The 23,595-nt window shown below is 50.9% G+C and overlaps 1 protein-coding gene across 3 annotated transcripts in view; it reads right to left on the bottom strand.

Annotated features, from left to right (window-relative positions):
* The window catches only part of SLC24A4 (solute carrier family 24 member 4), a 178,865-nt gene extending 175,775 nt beyond the window's left edge, over positions 1-3,090 (bottom strand). For all 3 annotated transcript variants that reach the window (XR_014811309.1, XM_003128693.7, XM_003482307.5), the window contains exons 1-2: positions 2,273-3,090; positions 200-310 (exon numbers count right to left, since the gene is read on the bottom strand). Coding sequence is in view for 2 of the 3 variants with exons in the window: in XM_003128693.7 (XP_003128741.3) it covers positions 200-310; positions 2,273-2,402 (241 nt within the window). In the remaining variant the exon portion in view is untranslated. The remainder of the gene's footprint in view (positions 1-199; positions 311-2,272) is intronic.
* Positions 3,091-23,595: the final 20,505 nt, after the last annotated feature.

Genomic DNA, 23,595 nt, shown 5'->3' with positions numbered 1-23,595 from the left:
TCAGCTGTTGGATAAAGAAAGTACTTGAGCTGCTTAGCAGCACAACTGATTCACGTCCATACATTACCTTTCGGCACCTTACAGCTACCCTTTCCCACTCAGGTTCATAGAGCCACCTTTTTCAGCTCTGGTTCTAACAGTCCATCTACACACCAGCTCGAGGCCGGGCCACATGCCTTGGGAGGAGACTCTCTCTTACCCGGGTCTGTGCAATTCTTAGCGGTTTGAGTCCCATTCACTGGTGCCATCAGCCTTCTATTTCTCCATGTGTCTTGCAGAATATGTTTGCTAGCAGAAGCCGTTTTGTGCCCTGGATTGGAAAATAAGCCACAAACAACCATGAGATCAACGTGGTGCCTGCATTCTCACAATGGCCTATGTGCCTGTATCTTGCTATGTCAGCAACAGCCCTGTTTGACTATGTAGAGCCCTCTGCAGGGAGTGATACAGGGAGTGGAAGCACAGTATCACCTGCTCACCTACAGTAATCTGTTTCCTATGTCCAGTTCATTCTTTCTGGTCCCAGATGGCCAGCATGGGATCTGACCTTGGCTAAGACGGCCCTGGTCCTCAGCCCCTCACAGGTGCAACAAAGGGTTTTGACAGGTGACCATTAAGAGCTTGACCTGGAAACACGCTCAGGTGTCCCTGCCCTGAAGGAGAGCAAGTCAGCAAGCAGGTAGGGAAAACTGCTGGGGCCTGGCCCCGGGCTCCCTGCCCTTGAATGTTCACACAAACCACCTGGGAACCACGTTAAAGTGCAGATGCGGATTCAGGAAGTCTGGGATGGGACCCAGGATGCTGTACTAACAAGCTCCCAGGTGATGCTCATTCTTTTGGTCCAAAGGTCATATTCACTAACAAGGGATCCCCAGTGTGGATGCTGATGACCAAGCACAGTGAAAACTTCAGGCCTCCTTGATCCAGCAAATGAAAAAAAAGTCTCACTTTAAGACCTTGAAAGCACTCACTTATCTCTCCTTCAGCTGGGTAACAATTCCTCTCCCATATATAATGCTGACTTCTAAGCGCCTCTAGGTATTTTGACATTTCTGGTATGTAACTCAGGGAAAAGACACACCAACTCGCCCAATTGCGAAACACGAGGTATTAAGATGTTCAAAGAACCTTTCTGGATTTCTGTTGGAAAGAGCCACTTTTTGACCTTATCTCCTCAAATCACAAAAGGTGGGTTTTGAAAGGCAGTATTAGGAGCTTAATCAAGCTCCACCTGATTTGTATTAATCAGTATAAACCTTTCTAAAATTGCCCCTTCCTAACGGCTCAGGAAGGTATCATCTGCTCTATTCCCAATGTCCAGGTTACTAATCACCGAATTTCATTTCTTAAAAAATGTTAGAAAAAAAAATCGAGGAAAAAGGATATACCTCTGAATCACTTTGCTGTACACCTGAAACAACATTTTAAATCAACTATATTTCAATTTTAAAAATGAAATTGCTAAAGGACATTAACATTTTACTATAAGGGGACTATTAGCCAGTGAATATCTTCTGAAGGTTCCACATGGGCTCACATCCCCTCCTCCTCCCCCAAACATTTTTTGGTAAGTCTCTTTTCCTCTCCATGTCATATGTGCATATCCCAAGCAACTCCCAAATCCCTCGAGTCTCTTGTTGGATGAAGGAGTGTGACAGTGGCCCCAGACACCAGTGCTCTCCTACCGGTGGGAATTAAGCGCAGTTGAGAAGTGATGCTGAAACACAGCAGCAACCTCCCGAGGGGACAGACTGCCCCCAACATTTTTAGGGTTTGGAGGCGGCTCATCAGGACACCAAAGGCGCCCCTTTGACAGGGGTGGGCTGACACTCGGTTCCCAAGCTCATTATCTGGGTTTTCCAGGAACTTGGAAGAGCACAACCTTCTCCACTCCGCAAAACTGCAAAGCAGTCGAGTCAGTTTCATGCGCCTCAGGCCAAGAGAATACACACCCTGACCCCTCCGCTGCGCTGCCCCCTCCCTGTGCTCTCCAGGGACAGAACTCTGGCGCCCAGGGGCCAATGGTTCAGGCTTTCGCCTTAGTAACACAGAGCTGCAGCCGCGCTCTGAGCCCCCAAGGACTGCGCGCAGCTCAGGCGAACAGGCGCCACAGCTCAGCGCGTGGATGTCAACCCTCCTGGGTGCGCTCTACCTGACAGGTAGGGAGGGGACCAGCCTGACTGGGAAGGAAGGGGAGATGTCTCCGAGCCTCCCTGCTGCTTCCTAGTCCAAGACCCCCAAACACCTGGGACGGGCCCACGCCGGTACCTACCCCAGCTGCCAAAGAAACGAGATGCACAGCAGACCAGAGCCAGCACCGCGCACACGAAGCCAACTTGCTGTGACAGCATCTCTCGCCTCCTGCGAACTTTGCGCGGCCCGAGGGGCCCGCGAAGCGCCATCCCGGAGCGCCTGGGTGCTGTCTCTGGGAGACGATGGGGAGCTCCAGCGGCCAAGGTGCTATCTGTGGCTGAGCGGCGTGGACTAGAGCGGGCTGCGCGAGCCTCAGAGGCGAGGGCCTCCGGGCCACAGCTTCATGGCCCGCGGGCGAGGTCGGCGGGGAAGCCGGGAGGGGAGGGTGGAGGTGGGGCCGCGCGGCGCGGCCGGAGCTCAGAGTCCCGCGCTCGGCGTGCGCGCTCCGCGCACCATGGCTCCGTGGCGAGGAGGCGACGCCGGCACGGTGGCGCTGGCGGCCCTGGCTCACAGGGCTGGCGCAGTCCCGGCACTGGTACCGCTACCTGTCCGCTCAGCCTCGGCGCCCTCGCCCGGCCGCAGCCCTGGTAGCAGTGGCCGCGGGCGCCCGGGGGAGCACTCAGGGCGCCCCCGCGCCCCGCTCCGCAGCTCCCACTCGCAGCATCCTCCCCCACCAAGTTTGGCGGCGGCCGCTGGCCAGCAGCGCTCCCGGCTTCCCAGCACGCCGAGCCCAGGCGGCCCAGGGCGCTCAGGGGGAAGGCAGGCGGGACGCGTGGGACCTACGACCCTCGCCAGGAGCAGCCTCGACGTCGGCCCTCCGGGGATGAGCTCTCCCCGGGAACTTTCTCTCCGGCTGCTGGCGCCTGCGTCTGCGAGGCCGTGGCGCCTCCCGCCCTCAGCTCTCGCCTGCCTTCTCCTCCCCTCCTGCCCGCCTCTCACCCCCGCCCCTCCCCAGCACGTGTACTCCTCCCCTAGGGTGCTCTCGCCCGTGCGCTCCTCCTCTCCCCCGTGAGGCTCAACTACTGACCCACACAATCGCCCTCCTTCTCCTTTTTCTCTCCTCCCCCCCCCCCTCCCTCGGGAGCCGAAACAAACCCTCTAACCCTCCGAGGCTGCCGCAGAGAGGAACAGGTTATGGCACCGCAGGGACTCGCAGAACCAGGGTTTCGGTAGAGCAGCCGCTCTAGTCCGGGTTCTGCACGACCCCCGAGGCGACCGGAGGCCCCTCCACCCCCCTGGGGCGGGAGATGCACGAGAAGATTAATTGCTCGAGCAGAGCTAACAAACAGGCTTGCACCAAGCCAACAAGCGCCCGCGGGGACCGGCTCCTACTGGGCTCTCGGGGCGGGTGGGGGAGCCGGCAGCGGGGGCGCAACGCGGACCTGCAAAACGCTGGAGAGCCCCGCGAGTTCTGCGGCCCCACCGCGGAGAGTTGTGCTTTTCCTGTTCTGGAGCCTTACGGTTTCACGCGGCTTTCTGGCTTTTGTTTTTTTTTTTCTCCGTTTCCCTGATCGGCTCTCTAGTGTGAGCCGCCTTAAAAATGGGGCAGGAGGGAGCATTTCAGAAGAGCAGCAGCTGAGTTGTAAACCAGGTGTCAGCAGGTGGAGGAGCCCTTTAGCCCAGGGGGTTTGTGACACTCCCTGGGACTGACTTCCTTCCCTGGCCAATTGTCAAGCTCCACATTAGGGCCTGCTAGGGGTTAAGTCCACTTAAAATCCCTTTTGGAACAAAGCCAGCTCTTTTTAATTAAATAAACACACACCCACCATGTGCGGGACCTGTGCCAAGTGCCAGCCAGAGAAAACAAAGCAACCCCAAAATGCATAAGGTCCAGCTCTTACTTTCAAGGAACCCCAAATCAAAGGGGAGCCAGACCCTTAGATAAATGCCTGTTTAATGGGGTCAGTTCTAAAAGTCGCTGTTGCTGCAGAACACACAGTTACTCCATCACTGCTCAAAGTGTGGTCCACAGCCGCATAAGCATTGCCTGGGAGCTTGCAAGAAATCCAGGCCTCTAAGATTCTAGCCCAGACCTACTGAGTCAGAATGTGCCTTTTAAACAAGACCCCCCCCCCCCGGAGATCCGTGTGCACATTCAAGTTTGAGAAGCATGGCCCTTGCAAGTCTGTCCCGCTGCTTCTAGCCGGGTACTGTCTGCATGGTTCTTCTTGGACTGACTAAGCAGGGATAATGTTGCTGGTGTTAGCCTGGCATAGCGACACAGGTAAGAGGTACCTGGAGGGCCGGGGGAGGGAGAAGATTCACTAATTATTTTCCGCAGTTCCATTTCAGTACCCACAGCTACCGAAGGCATGAACACAGGACTAATTGCAATGGCAACCCCCAGAGGAAATGAAATGGAAAAAGGCTGGGTTGGCCTTGTATATAACAGCCCAGAGTTCTGTTTTGTGTGTAGAGCAGCTTTACCTTTGAAAATCTCCTCCTGTATTGGGGACCTCTACCAAGCATACTTGCCTGTGGCAGGAAAAGCACTTGCAGAATTTTGTGTTTGCAGAATTTTGTTTTCATTGACCAGGCTGTACAAGGATGCATTTGTCAATGGCAAATAAAAGACCGTAGACCAGTGTTAAATCTGGTCATTTGGAAACCGAGCCAAGAGCCCTTGGCATCGTATTTTAGCCAAAGAAAAAGTTAAAGTGATAATACACTCTTGTACTGCTCATAAGACAGCATTCACGTCGTGTCGGTTAAAGCAACCCTAATGAATCAAATAGCATATCATTACCAAGATTTCGTATTTTCTTAAAACCTGTGTCCGTGGGGATCATGCAGGGCTGGTGAAAACAGACACTTTTGAATCCAAAACAGGCCGAAGGAGTCATCAGGTGTCTGTCTTTAAACATTTAGCCAGCTCTTTCCTAGAACATTTCTTTGACATTGTTCACCTGCTCTCAGTTAATAGTTAGAACCCTTGGAATAATTTCACATGCACAAATGGATTCCTTTTATTTGACAGTTTAAAAAGCAATTCGTTTGAAATTGTACTTTTTGCTTCATTTAAATAGTGCCCATTACCAAATAGCCTTTGCTGCAGCTCTAATGACTCACCCGGCAAAAGAGAGAATTGGGTTTTATGTACCTTTCAGATTCAAAGCATCCAGGAGCATTTGCTAAGCAAGGCCATGGAGACAAGTGCAAATGGCCTTCTGTGCAAATGGCCTTCTGTGCAAATGGAATTTCACCGTGTTGGTAGGAAGGCTCAGTTGGTGGGGATAGGTACAATTTTTTTTCTTAATAATTCTTTCCAATGGCAAGAAGAGCCTCACCACTTCATCTGTCCTCTTGTTTTTTTTCAGGAAACTTCTCTACGAATTCTGGTTCCTCCTCCTCTGTCTTTCAGATGGCTGTAGCAGTGGGCACCACTTAGGGCAGTGGTTCTCAAACTTGAGTGTGCCTCAGAATCTCTTGGAGGGTGTGTTAAAGCTCAGATTGCTGAGCTCCACCCCAGGGTTTCAGCTTCAGAAAGTCCAGGGTGGGGCCTGAGAATTTGTATTTCTAACAAGCTCCAGAGAGAAGCAGATGCTGCAGGTCCAGGAACCACACTTTGAGAACTCCTGGGCTAGGTGATGCTGTGGTAATTATGACAAACAGTAAAACAGGAGTTCCTGTCCTGGCTCAGTGGTAACAGATGAACCCGACTAGTATCCAGGAGGACACAGATCCATCCCTGGCCTCACTCAGTGGGTTATGGATCCAGCGTTGCCATGAGCTGTGGTGTAGGTCGCAGATGCGGCTTGAATCCCGAGTGGCTGTGGCATAGGCTGGCAGCTGCAGCTCTGATTCAAACCCTAGCCTGGGAACTTCCACATGCCAAGGGTGTGGGCCTAAAAAGACAAAAAAAAAAAAAAAAAAAACACAAGTTAGCTTCAGGGTAGCAGAATAGGCAACCCCAAAATGTGCCACTTTAGCATAGGATTATTTTGAGCTGAAGGCAAGTAAGAAGCAGAGACAAGGAAAGCTCTCTGCACTTCCTGTATTTGCTTAAACACAAGAAATAAATGTATAGAGATGTCCTCCATCCTCCCGATACCAGGAAGGACAGAAGTTAATCACTGGCGACAACTCTAGATTTTTATCAGCCCAGGGACAGCCCCAAAGGAAACTCTACAAACTTTGCTAAAACTTGCCTTCATCCGCCTTTGGTTTCGTTTTGTCTGTGCCTTCTCGTGATTTGCTGCCCCTAGAAACAGTCTTTTTCCTTTGTCTTCTCACTTCTCTAAACATATACTATTCTTTTGTTAAACTGCTATGATTTACTCATCACTGGGTGATCCCCTGTGTATACACCATGCACGTATTAATAATCTCCCATTTGGTTTTCTTTTTTTTTTTTTTTGGTTTTCTCTTGTTAATGTGTTTTTGTTTTTGTTTTGCTTTTTAGGGCTGTATCTGGGGCCCTGTATGGAAGTTCCCAGGCTAGGGGTCGAATCAGAGCTGCAGCTGCCAGCCTATGCCACAGCCACAGCAAGGCAGGAGCCAAGCCAGATCTTCAGCCTACACCACAGCTCAGGCTATGAGGGATCCCCAACCCACTGAGCCAAGCCAGGGGTCAAATCCGCCTTCTGATGGATTCGTTTCAGCTGGCCACAAAGGGGAACTCCCTCTTATTAATGTCTTTTGTTGATCTGATTTATAAGGTCCCAGCCCAAGAACCTAAGATAGGGAAAATAGTCTCGCCTCCCCTACACTTCTTGTCTGTCTAGAGATGGTGTGTCTTTTTTTTTTTTTTTTTTTGTCTTTTTTTGTTGTTGTTGCTATTTCTTGGGCTGCTCCTGCGGCATATGGAGGTTCCCAGGCTAGGGGTTGAATCGGAGCTGTAGTGTAGCCACCAGCCTACGCCAGAGCCACAGCAACGCTGGATCCGAGCCACATCTGCAACCTACACCACAGCTCACGGCAACGCCGGACCGTTAACCCACTGAGCAAGGGCAGGGACCGAACCCGCAACCTCATGGTTCCTAGTCGGATTCGTTAACCACTGCGCCACGACGGGAACTCCAGAGATGGTGTGTCTTGAGGGCAGTTACTCTGGTATATGGGAGGAGCCACCATTCTAAACTATGACCATTCCTGCGCCAGCGGGGAAGAGAGAGACGGCTGGAGGGTCGGGAGCTGGCAATTGAGGACTTTGGTTGCTGCTCCCCGCCACTCACCGCTCATTGGCCAAAGCTAGTCACGTGGCCCCAGAAAATCCCCAGGAGGTCCGGAAGCGCTCCACTTCCGCCGAAGACTGAGCCCTACACTCTGTGGAGGCTGACCCCCATGCCAGCCACGCCTGTGCAAACCTCATCCTGCTTCCCTGCTTTCTAGGACCTTTCTTGCCTGTTCCTTCCTCCTCCCTGATAGGGTTGGTTCCAAAGTCCCTGGCTGCCTCTCCATTATAGAGCTTCCATCACGTGGTTTCGTGATCTGCGTGAGCGTGTCTGTCTCCTCCCCTAGCCAGTGAGGACCTCGTGGACCTGCTATCTTATCCACAGCTCTGAGCATAGTGCCCAGCACGTTGGGTGCTTGTTAAAGTATTTCCGGGATGAATAAATAAACACATTTTAGTTACAATGTGAAGAAAATAAAGAACACGTGCCCTGGTAGGCGGGACCGGCTCTCACCTCACATCAGCACCACCCCAAGTGTCCATCCATCTTCACTGTCAAGGCCACCAGTGACCTGTGGATACATCTCAGCAGAACTGGACGCTCTTGAACGCACCCTTCTGACAACAGCCAGATCCCTGACTTTCTTAACAGCATGTGCTTACAGTTTTTCTCTTCCTTCTTTGACCAGCTCTTCCTTCTGCCTTCTGGGCCTCTGATCTAGGCCCATTCCTTCTCTCTTTATGCCTTTTGCCAGGAGAGCTCATCAGTTCTCTGGCTGAAGTTTTTTGTTCTCTACTGCAGATTCAGAAATCGGGAGCTGGAGCTGGAGTCTTTTCAGAAACTCTGACCTGCGTGTTCAGGGGATTGACCAGGTCAGGAGTCATCCTTGTTTTCCTGCCTCTTCCCCATCATCCTCCAGTCCAGTCCGTCATCACTCAGGCCTCAGGTTTGTCCCCTTTCTGCCATCCCCACCAGGGGCTCCATTCCTCACCTGCACCCTCAGCAGCCCTTCTTAACCAATGTCTCTAATCCCGGTCTGTCCATCACACTGCTTTCTCCTCCCAGCAGCTAGGGGGAAAGGAAAAATCCGATTATATCCCTTCCTCCCATTAAAATCCTCAGAGCCTCCCTGCTGCTTTGGGAACTTGAGCTAGACTTCCAGCTCCTGAGCTTGGCGCATAAGATCCTGTGTCATCTAATCAGTGCTTTCAACATTGGCTGCATGTTCAGTTCACCTGGGGAGCTTTTAAACCACCCGGAGTTGGGAACTGGGCATCAGTACTTTATCCAAACTGCAACCAAGAGTGTTTTATTCACCCTGCCCCAGACCCTCCTGGCTCCTCCAGCCCCATCTTTTGCTATTCCCTTCCTCTCACTCCAGGCTCCAGCCGTTTAGAATCTCTTGCAGGCTCTTTCTTGCTTTTCAGAGGTGACCTGTGTTTTATTTTCCTTGAACAAGCCTTCCCACCTCCAAAGTCCCCTTTGTCTAGTGTCTCCACAGAACTCACACATTTCAGTCTGTTGTCAAATGTGATGGTGTTAAGAGGTGGGGCCTTCGGGAGGTGATTAAGTCATGAGGGTGGGGCCCTTACATGTGGGATTAGTGCCCTTATTAAAGGAAAGAGCTCCTTCTCCTCTGGTGAGGACACAGTGAGAAGACAGACATCTCTCAGTCCTAAACTGGATCTCATCAGACACCCGAATCTGCTGGCACCATGGTCTTGGACCTCTCAGCCTTTAGAACTATGAGAAATTGGAGTTGCCATTGTGGCTCAGTGGTAACAAACCCAACTAGAATCCATGAAGATGTGGGTTCAATCCTTGCTCAGTGGGTCAGGGGTCCAGCGTTGCCATGAGCTGTGGTATAGCTCATAGATGCAGCTCAGATCCTGTGTTGCTGTGGCTCTGGTGTAGGCCAGCAGCTACAGCTCCAATTTGACCCCTAGCCTGGGAACTTCCATATGCTACAGGTGTGGCCCTAAAAAGACCAAAAAAAACCTATGAGAAATAAATTTTCGTTGCTTTTAAGCCATCCAGTTTATGGTATTTTTGTTATAGCAGCATGCACCAAGACACCTGGATAACTCTTTCTTTTGCTTCCAATCTTAGAAGACTTCTTAGAGGAAGTGATCTCTAGGATCACTGAAGTCTGAGTTCAGAGCCCTCTCTTCTATGTTTCATGGTGGCTTGTACTTCTGTCAAATAATTCATCAGGCTGTATTGTAATTACCTATTTGCTTGCACATAGTTTTCACCAGACTCTAATCTTTGTGGGGACAGGAACCACTTCTAAGTCACTCCCTGGACTTAGCAGGTGCTCAGAAAATACTCATGGTAGGAAGGGGCATGGCTCCTTCACATTCAGCAAATATGACTTGACCTGTTATGTGTCTCCCATTGGCATCTGCCACACGTAATGTTTTCAACATCTTGTGTCTTTTGATTCCATAATAGCCCTGGAATAGGCAGAGCCAGAATCATCATCCCCATTTGATAGATGCCTCAGGAGGCTGAGGCTCCTCACAGTGAATTGGCCCAATTAAGTTTGCAAAAGGAGTGAGAGGTACCGCTGGGATTTGAATCCAGTTTTATTCTGCGTGTTGACCATCTCCTTCGCCAGCTACACCATGACACAGCTCCTCATTCTGAGAGGTGTGCTAAATAGTGCTTTGTAGAAGTTTGTTCTTAGAAGAGACAGAAAGTTGTACATGATAGACCTGTTTTCTGCCTGGTTACTAACTAATGGTGTAAACTCCCAGCCAAGGCCAACTAGCAAGGAAAGATGATTAAATAGGCTGAACCTGGGGTTCCCTGAAATCAAGTTAGGTAGCTGCTCTAAATTTTATAAGTCTGATCCTCAGGTTTCTTGGATTTAAACATGGAAATGACCAATCCCTTTGCTCATCATTTATTCAGAAAACATGCATTGAGCACCTGACTGTGTGGCACTTTATCCTTATCTTACCTCGCTGTAAACCCATGAAGAATGCTGCCAGAGAGGAGAGGAACTTACTGTGTCAAAGAAATCCAGCACGAGCATGTCGTAAAGAGCAAGCAGTTTCTTGTCTTTTTTTCTTCTTTTTATGGCTGGATGTGCAACATATGGAAGTTCCATGCTAGGGGTGGAATTGGAGCTGCAGTTGCCAGCCTATGCCACAACCACAGCCATGCCAGATCTGAGCCACGTCTGTGAACTATGCCACAACTTGCAGCAACTCCAGATCCTTAACCCACTAAGTGAGGCCAGAGATCAAACCTGCATCCTCAGAGACACCATGTCAGGTTCTTAACCCACTGAGCCACAACAGGAACTCTCAAGCAGTTTCTTATAGGCAGGAGTCGCCAGAGAGCCATCCAGGCTTGTGAGGTAGCTCTGTTCCCTCATCATCACTCAGGGACCCAGGCTCCTGCCACATTGTAGCTCTGCCATCCCTACATGGCAGAGCTGACTCGCCAGCACACCTGGGTTGCAGTCAACGGGATGAAGGAAAAGAGCACAAAGCAGGAAGCCCCAGCAGCATCATTGCCAGCCCCAGCCCACGTCACTTCTCACAGCCCATTGGCAGAAACAGTCACAGGACCACACCTCCCCAAGGAAGGCGTAAAACGCCTGGCTGAGCAGCCTTAGCCCAGGAGAATCTTGTTACTATGGAAGCAGAGGAGAAGGGATTTAGCTGGGCAACAATCAGCCCCCATCACAGACGTGACATTGCGACTGAAGGGGACTAAGTGACTTGGCCACGCCTCCACTCCAAGGGGCAGACCCCCCAAGTGCCCGCCACCCTCTGCCTCTCTGATCACTTGGCCCTTGTCCATCTGAGCGTAGAAATAAGGCGGGTGAGACTGACCACAGGGGATGGTAGGAAGGGCTATTTGTCAGGGGACATGGCTCACAGGTGCCTCCAATTTAGACCCTTGCTGATGTTCTGCTGTTGGATCAGCCTCTCCACACTCGGTATGAACATGATGCTACACCAAAGCCGCCGGCTTTTCCCTTCTACTTGGGGTACTGCACGGCCAAAGGCTAGAGCAGCGTGGGGTTTTGTTTTTCTGAGAAAGGGCTCTATTTTGTTTTCACATTTCTTTCTGTCTTTCTGATGGCGCTGGCCTCAAAAGCCCTGGTCTGTCCACATCTCTGCAAGGGCCCGAATACAGGAGTAGAAATGACCAGCATGTCAGGAAAAAAAATGTCTGGAGTGGAGAGAGAGGGACAGAGAGAGGGTTGGAGAAGACTTTCATCAAAGGGAGAGGAACTCTGCCACAAAGGGAATTGCTAAATGCCTCTGGGACCGCTGGGACACGTGCGTCTCCAACTCAGGTGCACTGTCAGCAAATCACTCCCCACCAGAAGCCAATGCCACACCCCGAGCATCTTTTGGGCCCTGGCATTGTCAGAGTGAATGTTATATTTTTTTTCTCTTTTTAGGGCCGCGCCCGTGGCCCATGGAAGTTCCAGGGCTAGGGGTGGGATCAGAGATGCAACTGCCGACCTACGCTACAACCACAGCAACACCGAATCCAAGCCGCATCTGCAACCTATGCTGCAGCTTGCAGCAACACCAGATCCTTAACCCACTGAGAGAGGCCAGGGATCTAACTCGAATCCTCATGGATGCTAGTCAGTTCTTTAGCCGCTGAGCCACCACGGGAACTCCAAGTGTTATATTTTGAGTTTTAACGAGAAAAAGTTTCATTTTGCTCATTTTGGAGGCTTCTGTACAAACCCTCCTGCTAATTCCCACTCAAGGGACAGCCACGGGAAAGAGCAGGGGGTGGGGGGACAAAGATCTGAGGACCGAAATGAAATACCTTGACAGGGGCTACTGCCTGGGGAACCTGAGTAGCTCTCCATGGCATCTGGGCAGAAATGAGGCCCCATTGTCCAGAAAGCGGAGGCAGCCAGCCCAGGCAGCCCAGCTCGGGCAGCTGTCTGCGGAGAGCTTGCCAGAGACCAGGCCAGCACTTGCTGGATGTACAGGCTCTTGTCCCCAGCCAGAGAACGGGGTGTCCTTTGGCTCTGTTGCCCAGATAACGTCAGAAACTCGGAGACAAGCAATTGAACCACCACAGGAAGATCAGGCCCCTCCGGAAAGATGTCTGAGGCTCCACAAATGTCCATCCTAGCCCAGCATCTTGCCACAGTCACTCTAGCCACCCAGATCTCTCCCTGGTTTAGCACCTCTGAGGCTTATTCTTTGCCCAAAAGAAGTCGGAACTGGCAGGCAGTTCTCCAATCGATTAGTCAGAGTCCGTGGTCCCTCTCATCTCGTGGCCACACATCCTCAACAGGGGCTCGCAGGGGTGCCAGGCTCATCTGCGCTGGAACAGCAGAGGGGAGAGACATGGAAAGTCCCCAGGGAAGGTTGTTAGGAGTCAGACCTGGAGGTGGTGATTTCACTGCCACCCACATTCTGGGCTTAGGACTCGGCCACGTGGCCAGGGCTGCAAAGGAAGCTGGAAAATGCATGCCCGGGGCCGAGGGAATGGTGAGTGGCCAGGGGTCTCTGCCATGCTCGAGCCATCAGCTGGCCAGGGCCCCAACAATTAAAATAATCTATCACATTGATCACTCCTTCCTTGGGGCCAAGCTGTGGAAAATACTCTCCTCTATTAATCCCCTTTAATCCTCCCACCAGCTCAGTAAGGTAAGAACCGTTTTATAATCATTGGTTTACAGAGGAAGGAGCTCAAGGCTCTGAGTGGTTAAGTACCTTGCCCAAAGTCACACAGCTGGTATGTGACAAAGCTGGGATTCAAAGCCAGCCAGGCCAGGTCCGGGACCCTTGCTCTTCACTGTCCTGCCTCCAGAGTGTGCCTTCCTGACCAAGTCCTCCTTTGACAGATGGAGAAATTGAGACCCAGAAAAGACAAAGTGAGACAGAAGCTCGGTGCTCACCCTCCTTCTTGTAGAAGCCATCAGTAAACACCTGTCAAGTGAATGGATGGGTGGTTCTGCCCTTGTCTTGGATTCAAAGTGGGTCTCTTGGGAGTCCTCGTTGTGGCTCAGCAGTAACAAATCCAGCTAGTATCCATGAGGACGCAGGTTCCATCTCTGGCCTTGCTCAGTGGGTTAAGGATCCCTTGTGGCCATGAGCTGTGGTGTAGGTTGCAGATGAGGCTCGGGTCTGGCGTGGCTGTGGCTGTGGTGTAGGCCAGCAGCTTCAGCTCTGATTTGACCCCTAGCCTGGGAAGCTCCATATGCTGCAGGTGCCCTAAAAAGACAAAAAAAAAATTTTTTTTAATTTTATTGAAGTATAGTTGAATTACAATGTTGTGTTAATTTCTGCTATACAGCAAAGATATTCAGTTATACATATATATACATATATATATACTTTTCACACCCTCTTCCATTATGGTTTATTACAGGATATTGAATATAGTTCCCTGTGCTATACAGTAGGGCCTTGTTGCTTATCTGTCACGTATACATACGAGTCCAAGTGTTTTTAAAATATCAAGCACCTTTCAAGCTGAACATCAATGTTCACGAGGTCCACGATCCCCGTGCTGAGGCCAAAAGCTGAATGGGAGGCTGGGATCAACCCAGGCTCAGCCTCTTTGAGAATAAATGAGCAAACGGCAACTCTTTTTGGGATTTGAAAAAAAAAAAAAAAAAAAAAAGGCCCCAGAGGAGATTTACCACTGGGTTGCATAATAAAATGCCCCCCAAAGTACCACTAATACTTTAATGGCTGTTACGCAATGTGGACGGTGCGTGTGACTCAGCGTTTTCAATTAATTTAAAGGATTTCAGATGGAGGTTGCCCGTTAGCTTGGGGGCCTGTCCTTTCTCTCTGCCCCCTTTTAACCAGGTTCTGAAAGCAGATTCTTACCTGCAGGGAGGAAATGGTTCAGAAACTCTCTAAGGAGAGGCAGAAAGAGCTTTTGTGAGAACACACGGCAAGGAGCCCTCTCCCCTCCACTAAGCCCACGCCCTGCAGGGTCATGTGTGTGAACAGTCATGAGGCCGTTCAAGCCGAGAGAATTCTAATCCCTCAGGCTGCTGGTAAACACTAATGTATAAACTTATGATTAGCATTCTGTTGCAAAGGCCAGTGATCAAAGAGGGTGGTTGGTAGCCTGTGAGAATGGGGAGAACTCTGCATTGGCATGACCGCCGCGACGTCTCCCTCGGTGGCCCTGGCCTTTCGGTTGCGGTTCTACCAGAACCTTCTCTGGGCCATGCCGCAAATGCCCACTGCCTCTGGACACTCTTGTAGGGGCCAGCTCTGCTCTGTCACGAGGGCGGTTTCCTGCCACGATTTCTCAGCTGGCAGCAAACTCTGGGGGTTGCTCAGAGGGAGTCCAAGGTGGAGGGCCTGGTATCTGCCAGGAAGAGACAGCGACTGGCCTTGAAGAGGCACATACCTTCAAGACATGGGTGCCCTGGAGCAACAGTTTAATAAACGGAGCCCCGGTGACCTGTAAGAGATGCAATCTTTCAGAGACAGTGGTAATTTCCTACCTGCCGCAGAGCGTTAACATTCAGTAACCAAGTTCCATAGCTAAGAAGCAACGGGAAGATGTTTCGAGGCATTTATGGTGGGGGGCGGGGAGGGGCAGAACCCAAGGAGGAAACGAGGAATGCCCCGCCCCGCCCTGATGGAGCTGCTGCCAGGCCCTCTCTGTTGCCCAACCTTATTCTGTCCACATTCCTGTCAATTCTGTTCCCTGTCCCCAGCTGCCATATTGCCAATCAAGAGATCAGTCTCAGAGTTCCCGTGTGGCTCAGCAGTAATGAACCCGACTAGTATCCATGAGGACACAGGTTCGATCCGTGACCCCCCTCAGTGGGTTAAGGGTCCGGCCTTGCAGGGAAGTGTGGTGTAGGTCCCAGATGCGGCTCAGATCCTGCGTTGCTGTGGCTGTGGTGTAGGCTGGTGGCTACAGCTCCAATTGGATCCCTAGCCTGGGAACTTCCATATGCTGCTGCAGCTGTGACCCTAAAAAGCAAAGCAAAAAAAAAAAGATACAAGTCTCGTCCAAATGCCAACCAAATCAAACAACTTCTACCAAGAGCTGAAACACCATGCTTCACCACCTTTGGGGTACAGAGACCTTTGAAAATTCAATGAATGCTATAGACGCTGGCCCCGCAGGAACGTGTGCAAACCCTACACATCAGCTTTTGAACACAGTTTCTGCAGGAATGGAAACATCCCCCACCCTGAAAGCATCTTCTAAAGACTTTCAAGAACCTCTGGTTTAAGACGGATGCTCACCCGACCCCGAGGACCTCACCAAGGACTATTTATATTTTAGAAATAAACTGAAAAAAAAAAAAAATCAAGCAGTCTTAGATGCTCAAAGAAGTGAAGATCAATGACTTTGCCGGCTCTTCAAGGAAAGAAAGAGAATTTTAATGCTGACACTGAAAGGGTTTAGAGGGTCTATGTTTAAATACATTCGGCGATACCTTACGCTCTAATCTCCTTTTGGAAATCTGCAAAGTAAATTAAAGGCTCTGAGAAGATCCGAAGCAATGGAACATATAATTCTGCTGAATTCAACATTTCCCCAGCTTATTGGGCCCTGCTTTCCTTTCTGCTTTTATCACCAGTTACTAACCCCATAGAACTGGTGTTTAGAGGAATCCTGATAGAGCCTGATCCCTGCACTTTACAGATGGGGAAACTGAGGCCCAGAATAGGGGCATGCTTTCCCAAGATCACAGTGAGTCAGCGGTGATCCCAGGTGACCAAGTGAATAGGCCCTGATCCCCTGGCTTGTATCTTTCCATTTGGCAAACTGCTCCAGCAAAGGGCTTCGCTGAGGACAGGAGGGGTGCTGTTCCCAGCCCCCTCTTTCCTTGGAGAGGAGGCAGGAGAAGGGAAGGCGGAAACCACGAGGATGGAGGGCGTGGTCAGTGGCTCAGGATTAATGCTCCACGTGCCCTTGGGGCGTCACAGCCAGAGCCCCGCCCTGCACCCTGCGAGTGGGTTCCCTTCCTCAGCGATGCCCTAAGGGTGTGCTCATCATGAGGGCCCAGGCAGGACCAGTCCGGCACATGTTACCGGCCCGGCTCTCAGGGACAGCACAGATCTGGGACCCCACGTGGCATCACCAGGGAAGCCTGATGTGTCATCCCGGGGGGTCCGGTCAGCAGGAAAACTCCCATCCCCAGTGCACACCTTTATAATCAGCAAAACCAAATCCAAAACTGAATCCACTCTGATGGGTGAGGGGAGCGGGCTTGGGGCCCCTGGGATGCAGGTGGTGAGGGAGAAACTGCACCAGCTAAATTAGGGGTGCGCCTCCCCCCCCCCGTTCGCTTGTCTATGACCTTCGAGTGTTGGACTCCATCCCCCCACGGCTCCCAAGCCTGGCTGGCAGCTAAATGGGGGAAATCCTGCCCCCACCACCCATTTCCCAAAGTCCTGACCCCAAGGAACGGCAACCCTCTCCCACAGGACCCTGCTGGTGGCATTTTCCTGGACCCACCAGCGGAGCCTCTCTTCATTATCGTAAGGCCCAGAGCATCCTTTGACGCCCTGCTAAAGACACAGCAATTGTGTGATCATTTGTTCAGAAATCAAAGGGTTGCTAAGATGCTGAAAGGAAAAGGTCTGAGGTGTTTCTATTTTAAAAAAACCAACAATCCTCCCTGTCATGCTTATAACTATGCAGAAAATGTGTGCATTACTATGTGTGGGTAGATACTGGAAAGTAAAACATCTCCTTTGATGAAAAGAAAAGACGACGCCTTTAGTGGGGTCCTGAGCCGCTCCCCCAAGTAGCAAGCCAAGTCCCTATGTCCCTTAAGGCAGGGGTTCCTACAGTGGAGCTTCCTGAGCCCGGAGCCCACTGAGGCCCTCACAGGACCCAGGGGTGTCCCTCTGGGCTGACAGGATGCACCAGGGAAAAAGGACATATGGCTTTCCTCCGGGCACCCTTGCCTGGATGGATCAGCGCCTTTCCTTGAAGCAGAGGCAGGGGTGCCAGTTTGGGCTGCCTCGAGGAGTATTCTGCAGTCAGCAAGCCCAGAGAAGGCAATTCTCAAGACGAGAGGCACAGACAGTGTCGCCACCAGCTGCTGAGGAAGCCGGAAGCCAGACAGCTCTGGAAAACAAGCCCCTACACCGGGACCCCGGAGAAAAGGGGGCACCCTCACCAAGCACCTGCGGGACCCTAAGGTCCCTCTACTCTGCCCCATCCCTCTGCACCCCTCCCCACTTCTGCCTCTCAGCTGTGCTTTCCCCCGAGGCCCCACACCTACCAGCTCTGGGCTTGGTCTCCCATTTTTGGCCCAATGTGGTGCTTGGTTTGGTCCTTCGATCTTGGTTTCCCCCGTGCATTCCTTGGAACACTTCATGGACTTGCTTTGTCTTATCCTTATGACGTCAGAGTGTTATGTGCAGCCTCTGACTTCTTCCACCTGGCCCTTCCCCTCTGTTGATGGTTGTCTGGACTGAGCCAGCGCTCAACTCAACTCTCCTTGATTGGGGATCTTGTGGGTTTCAAAGATGAGAATGGATCATGCATACAGAAGCATCAACCTTGGTCAGCATCTGGCTCCCAGAAGATATGCTCGAATGAGTTACTTTCTTCCTGCCTTAGCTTCCTATTTCTTGGATCTCCAGGCTTCTGGAACCTATGAGTGAACCATACTAATGCCATTCTTTTTGCTGTACTGGATCTAGTCCTTGACATGCTGGAATAGACACGGAACATCACCTCACATGCCATTTCTGATCAACTGACAATGATGGTTGTGCTAAAATTGAGAAGTATGTGTCTAGGCTGAATGGGCAAGAATTCCAGGATGGACCAACAATGTCTGCCGTGGGCACAGGGATGCTGGGGAACCACATGCTGGGTGAGCGCGTGCAGTTCCTGGACATGCCCTGGTTCTGGTCTTGTCTTTGGCACAATTATGTGACGATAGGAAAGTCACTTCAAGCCTCAGTTTCCTCCTCTAAGTGGTAGAAGGGCCCATGCAAGTTCAGTAAGTCCTGAGCCCCTCACATAGCCCCTGACCCCTTAAGAGAGAACAGAGTACTCAGTGAGTGACTTTTAGCCCTGTGTCCATCAAAGACCTGGCTCAGGCATCCTCTGCTACACATTCCCCCGGCACGCCACCTCTGAGCAGCCTCCCAGGATTGAAGGAGGCCTTTATTTCTAACGGCAGGCCTGCTGGCTCTGGCTCCAAACTCCTAAATTGGGAAACATTCAACTGCAGATTGTTTACATTGTGTATTCAGAGTAGGAAGTGGTGTTTGAGAAGTGTTGCCATGGAAACAGGGAAGTGAGGAGGCAGCTAACTATGAAGAGAAATAATCCAATATTAATACGCACAAGCTACGCTCTTGGGCTGCTGTAAATGAAATAGCACGTTATTGGGCAGGCAGCCGCTGTATGTGTGCCTGGCCTTCGTCTCAGAAATTGTAAGAAACTACCTCTTGGGTCCAGTTTGTTAAAGAAACCAGAGCAGATTCTGAGGTTCCCTGACTTTGGGGCCGAGGTCCCTCCTGGCTCCAGAGTTGATACCTCTATGCCGGTGGATCTCAGACTTTGTCAGTGGGTGACCCACTTGGATAAACATGCCCCCTGCACCGCTTTCCCCCACTCATTCCAACTGTCAATGGAAAAGGAACTGTGTGATGACATGTAATGCCCCCATCCAGGCAAATGGGAGGAAGCCGAGGTGCGTGCTCACATCTGCCGTTGCCACAGGGATGTGGGTGGTTTGCATGTGGTCATATCAATAACGTTAACATCTAGTTATTGGAAAACTATAGACTCCCCAAGGAGCTGATGCATCAGCATCACTGCACACTGCAGGGCTAACCAGACAGCTGGCGATCAGCCCCACGGATGCTGGCGAAGCTGAAAAGCACAGGCTGCACAAGGCAGCACCAATGGGATGCTGGCAGTGTGTAGCCTTCCCCAAGGTTGCAGGATTCCCAGCCATCTCCGATGCCAAGAGCTGGAGGACAGCCAGACCTCTTAGTAGCATCCTGAATTAGAGTCCTCAGTCAACTCTAGCGAAAGGCTTCCTTCTCCTTCTAAGCAACTAGCACTAGAAACCCTCCAGACTCACTCCCTAAGTAACTTTGGTCTTATGAGACCGTGCCCGCCTTTGGGGTGGAGTGCGCTTTGCCTGGGGAAAGGGTTTACATGTTTGCATCAGGAGGGTCCCCGCGGCCCTCCCGTAGCTGCAGTCACAGTCACGGAGAATCGTGAGGCAGCAAAGTCAAGTAGGTAGGTTTGCCTTCAGCTCTGTCTCCATCCCCAGTTCCCCTCTCACTCACACCCCTCCCCCTGCCCCCCACATTACTTGGTGTAGCCTAGTGCTGGAGGATTTAGTCCCCCAACCTGGTCTGTGGACCAGCTGTACAAGGGTTACCTGCGGAGTTTTGAAAAAAATAACTTCCTGGGCTTCAGCTCTGGAAATTCTGGTCTACATGAGGTCAGAGATGGAGGCCAGGGATCTACATGCTCAAAAATGGGCCCTCTGCCCTGCACAGGTCAGGAAACCCTCAGAGGTGCCTCTGTGTAGCCAGGTCTAATGTCTAGTCCTGGATGTCTTCACCATGTCCAGAACCTCAGGCAGCCCCTCGATGCAGAAGTCCATAGGGTGTGGTTCAAAGACCACCGTCACCACTAGCAGCAGCCTCACCTGCTAGAAATCACTTATTAGAAACGCAGTTCTTGGAGTTCCCATCATGGCTCAGTGGTGAACGAATCCGACTAGGAACCATGAGGTTGCAGGTTCGATCCCTGGCCTTGCTCAGTGGGTTAAGGATCCAGTGTTGCCGTGAGCTGTGGTGTAGGTTGCAGATGCAGCTCGGATCCTGTGTTGCTGTGGCTGTGGCGTAGGCCGGCGGCTACAGCTCCAATTAGAACCCTAGCCTGGGAACCTCCATATGCCGTGGGTGTGGTCCTGGAAAAGACCAAAAAAAAAAAAAAGAAAAGAAAAGAAAAGAAATTCAGTTCTTAGTAGGAGAAAAAGAATGTGTGTGTATATATATATATATATTCAACTGGGTCACTTTGCTGTATACCAGAAATTGACAGAATAATGTTAATCAATTATATTTTAATAAAAAATTGTTTTGAAAAAGAAGTGCAGTGCTTTGGGACCAGCAATCTGGTGGGGGGTGGGGGTGTTTTTTGTTTTTTGCTTTTTAGGGCCACACCTGCAGCATGTGGACATCCCCAGGCTAGAGTTTGAATTGGAGCTGCAGCTGCCGGCCTATACCACAGCCCCAGCAACGCAGGATCCGAACCAAGTCTGCAACCTACACCACAGCTCGAGGCAATGCCGAATCTTTAACCCACTGAGCAAGGCCAGGGATTGAACCCGCATCCTCATGGATACTAGTTTGGTTTGTTACTGCAGAACCACAACAGGAACTCCAATGATCTGTGTTTTAATAAGCCGCCTGGGTGATTCTGATGAGTTCAAGTGTGAGAACCACTACCCCAGGTTCTATCTTCTTGGGCCTGATTGATACATCCTGTATCCCAGCTGTATACAGGGGGGTGGGGGGGACATGGTCATGGAGGAGGAGCCCTGTCCAGTTCTCTAAAGCCTAGACCAGCAAGTGGCTCACAACCACTAGTGAGATTGTCCCATGGCCACACTTATCTGCAAGGAGGGCTGGGAAATGTCATCTCTAGTTAGGTGACCACCTGCTCAGCTACAGCTCTCTAAGGGCAAGAGAGGACAGATTCTGGTGGGCGGTTAGCAATTTCTGCTGTTACCCTGGCAATCACAAGATGGGAAATTGAAGCAGCTTAGTTAGCAAATGCAGTTCCTGAACTTGGGGCCTTGCGGGGGAGGGCAGAGAAAGTGAGCGTGTGGCTGATCCAAGGGCCCCTTTTCTTGGTCTCTTTCTAGAGGCCCCAGCCCTTGCAAGGCCCTCACCATCCTGTCCCCAGGGTAACCTCCTCCCTGCAGATCCCATGCTTGCTTGATTTCATTAAGCCAAGTCTCACCCTTCTTGTGTCTCATTGTTCTAGAATCTTCTTGGCAAATCATACCTTTCCTGTAAGAGTCTATGATTCTTTCATCAAATCCTACCTTTCCTACATCCCACTTTTTTCGGTGAAAGCTGGAGAAAAGAATGCATGTGGGCTCCGGTGGCATTTATACAAGCACAGGGCTCCAATCTGAGGAAAGGATAGAAGCAGGTACCTCTTTCTCAGGCCTCAGGTAGACAATCATGTCAAGTTCTGATGGATCCCGTTTTTCAAGGAATGTTAACAATTTAAAATCTCCAAGGAGAGTGACCACGATAGTGACGGGGTATCTCAAGACGTTGGGGAATTGTCTGGCTGGCAGAAGACCTGGGAGTGGAAGGTACAGGAATCACCCTGAGACATAAGAAAGATTGTCATGAAGAAGGAGTCACCCTATTCCAAGCAGCCAAAGAGGGTTGGGACACTGGATGTAAGATAAAGGTGGGCAGATGTGGGTTCCACAACATCAAGGAGAACCGTCTGACCAGGAGGCTTAACGAACGGTGCAACAGAGAGCTTGTCTCGTGGGGAACTGAGCATAATCCTTGTCTCACTGAAGCAGAAGAGAGGTGACTCCTGTTTAGGATATTAAGAGGCATCTGGAAAGAGATGCCTGAGCTTTGAGTTAATCGTAACCATAAGAGTACTTGGTTCTAACGTGTGTTACACTGGTGACCCTGAACAAGTCATGGAACCGTAATGAGTCTCATTTCTTTGTCTATAAACGTGGGAGTCTCTGCCTTATATTCCCCAATAGGAGTGTTGCAGGGGCTAAATGACAAAATAGCAAAAGCTCCTTGTAACCGTGAATACTAATCAAGGGCACAGCGGTGACGATGCTGCTGACGATGCTGCTGCTGCTGCTGCTGCTGATAAGCACATCCCCTACTTGCACTATTTAGAGAGAAGCTTCAGGGGCCCAGTGTCTCTAATTGTCTAAGAGACTGGCTTGAAATTGGACACTTCAGCCATGAAAGAGGATCGTCGCATTTTCATCTAAACAGGACATTGTGAAACATCTCAGGTCTCACACATCCGCTGCCCACGTCTGTGAGCGAGTCTAGGAGAAGCCCTCTCAGCTGGCCCTCCGCTAGGCAGGCAGGACCTGGCATCTGTGCTCTGCCCCTGCATCTCAAACTCACCTGACATTTGAGTTTATTGATTAAGGTTCTGCCGGCCTCTGGCTCGTGCTCAGGAAGAGCCCCTGCTCATTACAGCCCAGCGTGGTTTTGCTGGGTGTCTTTTAAAGTTTCCAGCAGAGGCGGAGGCGGGGGGACACATTCGTGTGTGTTTCAAGGCGCATTTGTTTCAAAGTGGGCTTCGAATAATGCTGCGGTGCAGAACCGAGCCATTGTGAGCGGATCAATGCAGGGCTGACGGCTGTGGGCCTATTATCTCAGCTGCTCTAACCTCCCGGGAAGGGCAGGCTTGCTGACCATCACAACTCACTTGACCAAAAAGCATAGGGGGGTGGGGGCGGTGCATCCAGCTCTCTGCTGATCACGTCACTTTGCTGATTGTGGAACAAGGGGCTAGAGAAAGTTCCATCAGCTGGCACCGCACATCTGTGGCAGAGCAGGAACTGGTAGGGCTTCTGTTCTTCCTGTGGCTCTTGAAAACCAGGCCAAGAAAGGGGAAAAAAAAGTAGTGTCTCATTCTATATTTTACTCTCTACCCTGTTGGAGTCTCAATTTTCCCTGTTCCCAGTATCAGTTCGTCTTATCTGGGACCCAGAGAGCTGCTGATGAAAACATGACGTTTATATTATTTTGTTAGATCAGTTTCTCCCATTCAGGAAGATAAAGACATATGGGCACATGATCTAGAACTACAGGTATTCAGTATCATTAGGGTCAAAGCTTCAACGTTTAAGAGGTGAAGTGAGTCATTTTTATAGCTAAAGAAACTGGCTTGCTCATACTCAGAGTCTAGGCTTCAAACCCAGGTTTCAAGTATTCTTTCCATTATAATGTAAATGCGTTTTGTCTTTTGGAGTTCCCGCTGTAGCCCAGGGGGTTAAGAACCTGACATCGTGTCTGCGAGGATGCAGGTTCAGTCCCTGGCCTCAGTCAGTGGGTGAAGGAACTGGCATTGCTGTGGCTGTGGCATAGGCTGGCAGCTACAGCTCTGATTCAACCCCGAGCCCAGGAATTGCCATATGCCACAGGTGGGGCCATTAAAAGAAAAAAAATAAATGCTTTCAGTCTCTTATTCATTCCTTTGGTAAATACTGACTGACCCCCATCTCGTGTTGGGTACTGTTAGGAACTGGCAATGGAGCAGTGAATCAGACAAGCCAAGTCCCGGCTTGTTCTTTTCA

The sequence above is a fragment of the Sus scrofa genome, chromosome 7 (assembly GCF_054392235.1).
Source record: "Sus scrofa isolate SSC_HxYL_T2T_F1_AM1 chromosome 7, Sscrofa_HxYL_maternal_Yorkshire_Landrace_v2.0, whole genome shotgun sequence".
Lineage (NCBI taxonomy): Eukaryota > Metazoa > Chordata > Mammalia > Artiodactyla > Suidae > Sus > Sus scrofa.
The sequence above is the reverse complement of the archived record's forward strand: the minus strand, read 5'-3'. Positions and strand labels throughout refer to the sequence as shown.